Here is a 2,143-nt window from a genome sequence, read left to right as displayed (position 1 = left end):
AGGCGGCACCGCGGGCGTCAGCCGGCAGGAGCCGGCCGGGGCCTTCAGCCCGGGTATCGGGTGCTCTGCTGGCGCCTCGAGTCCTGGGGTGTCGCTCCTTCGGGCCCTCCAGGGCGCCCTCCCCGATAGCAGCTTGGGGTGACGTCTCAGCCTGTGGGTGGCCTGAGACCTGGGCGTGTCCCCTCCCGTGGGGCAGGAAGGCCAGAGGGCCCAGGCTGGCTCTGGGGGTGCCTTCCCTGTGCCCCGCCTGCGGGCGTTGATGGCTTTTCACGAGAGCCTGCGTGGGGGTCCTGGAGGTGAGCAGCAGGTGGGGTCCCCACCCCGCCACTGTAGCCCAGGGGCGGCCTGGGCCGGGGTGGACGCCCTCGGGCTCCGGTGGCTGCGGCCTAGAGGTGCCCCCTCTCGGACGGGGGAGTCCCCAACCCTCGGCTCGTTGGGGCCTTTCTTGTGAAGCCGGGGCGGCGCGAGCTCGGTCCCCGGCGAGGGGCGACCCCCAGGGCGCGCAGACCCCTCCTGACCGCCCGCTGCTCCCTCAGCACTGGGCTTCGCCCGGCCGCCCGTTCTGCCCCCGCTGTGTCTCTGGGGAGTCCTCACTGCCCCGCACCTCCGGCCTGTGCCCCGGCCCCGAGGGCGCGGATAGATAAATCTTAAGAAAGCAGCAGAGGAAGAAGCTGGGGCAGCCCCAAGCCCCTAGCCCTTGGGGCCGGCCAGAGCCCCCGCGTGGCGCCCGTGGCCGCCCTGGCCCGGCCTCCTGGCCGCCTTGCGTCTTTGCTTGTCTGTCTAAGGCTTATTTACGCGCACGGCACTGGGGTACAGGCAGAGGTGCAGGGGTGAGAGGACCCCAGAGGCCGAGTGGGGAGCAGCACAGGCAGGTCCACTGAGACCCAGTGCTGAGGGGCAGCGGGGGACAGGAGGGTCTCTGCGCCGGGGTCACTCCCTGGCCGGGGTCGAACTCGCGCTGCAGCGGCTGCGGCGGCCTCAGAGCGGCGCACCAGGGAGGCCCGGCCGCAGCCTCCGGTGGGGGGGTCCCTGCCAGCACAGGCGCCCCCACTGGGTGGGTGTCACGGGGCGCCAGCGGGTAGCAGCCCGTGTCCTGGGGACCGAGGGGGCGCCGGCCCCAGAGGGCTGGGGGAGCAGCCCGTGTCCTGTGCGCCGCCTGCACTGGCCCTGCACCGTGGGAGCCGGTCAGTACCTGCCCCTCCCGGGGAAGACGGCCAGGCGCCTGGACCCAGCCCCTGGCAGCCCAGTGCCTCAGGATGGGTGAGCCCCGTGGGGCCAGAGAGTGGCCACCGGGACTGGGAGGAATTCAGGCTTCGCATCACGGATTTTTCAGTGAGCGCTAAACAAAAGGGGGGGGTGGCGAGCCGCTGGGGGGGGTCGCCAGCCGATGGGGGAGCAAGCCGCTGCGGGGGGGCACCCAGCGGGCGGGCCTTGTTTGGCTCACGTTTCACGGGCAGCCAGGCCGAGCACCTGGGGCCAGTGAGGGGGCTGGACGCGCCTCCCACCCCGCAGACCCCCGCGTCCAGACCGGCCCTCGGCCCAGGGCCTCCTGGCGCGCCCGCCTGTCCAGCCCACCTGCCCCGAGGCCAGCCTGGCCCTGGGGCTGCTGCACGGCCACGGCCCGGAGGGTGGGGTCAGCGTGTCGAGCCACAACTGCTGCAGACCCCTGGGCCCCCCGGGAGCAGAGGGGGAAGGGGCGGGGAGACCCCCGTGGGAGGGGCGCCCCTGCAGACACTGCGGGGACCAGGCTGGAGCCCCGCCGCCGCGCCGCGGCTCGGCCTCCTTCCGCCCGCCCGGGGTCAGCAGCGTCCAGCAAGGGCCGCCGCCCCGCCGCCGCGCCGCGGGACTCACTTGAGGAAATCGTGCAGGTAGTTGAGCAGCAGCGCCAGGCTCTTCTCGTCCAGCGGCGTGTAGGCCAGCATCGCCCCGATGCGCACTGCCACGAGAGCGCGGTCAGGCGCCGGGCCGGGGGCGGCCGGGCCACGGGCTCCATGAGGTGGAGGCAGCAGGCGTAAGTCTCCCCAGGCACCAGTACCGCAATGGGCACGCTCCGTGAGGGGGACCAGCTCCAGGGTTCGCAGCACCTCAGTTTCTGTGCGCCGCCCGACAGCCTTCCATGGCTCCCCAGCGCCTGCGGGCGGGC

General features: G+C 73.6%; 1 protein-coding gene across 1 annotated transcript in view; it reads right to left on the bottom strand.

The window, feature by feature from the left end:
- LOC101622930 overlaps positions 1 to 2,143 on the bottom strand; it is a gene marked incomplete at both ends in the record, with an annotated part of 46,984 nt that overhangs the window by 8,358 nt on the left and 36,483 nt on the right. The window contains one exon of the mRNA XM_012734945.1: positions 1,852 to 2,131. Within this exon, the coding sequence (XP_012590399.1) occupies positions 1,852 to 2,131 (280 nt within the window). The remainder of the gene's footprint in view (positions 1 to 1,851; positions 2,132 to 2,143) is intronic.

Source organism: Condylura cristata, unplaced genomic scaffold, assembly GCF_000260355.1.
Source record: "Condylura cristata isolate star-nosed mole 26May11 unplaced genomic scaffold, ConCri1.0 scaffold00144, whole genome shotgun sequence".
Lineage (NCBI taxonomy): Eukaryota > Metazoa > Chordata > Mammalia > Eulipotyphla > Talpidae > Condylura > Condylura cristata.
This window is presented reverse-complemented; position numbering and strand designations above follow the sequence as displayed.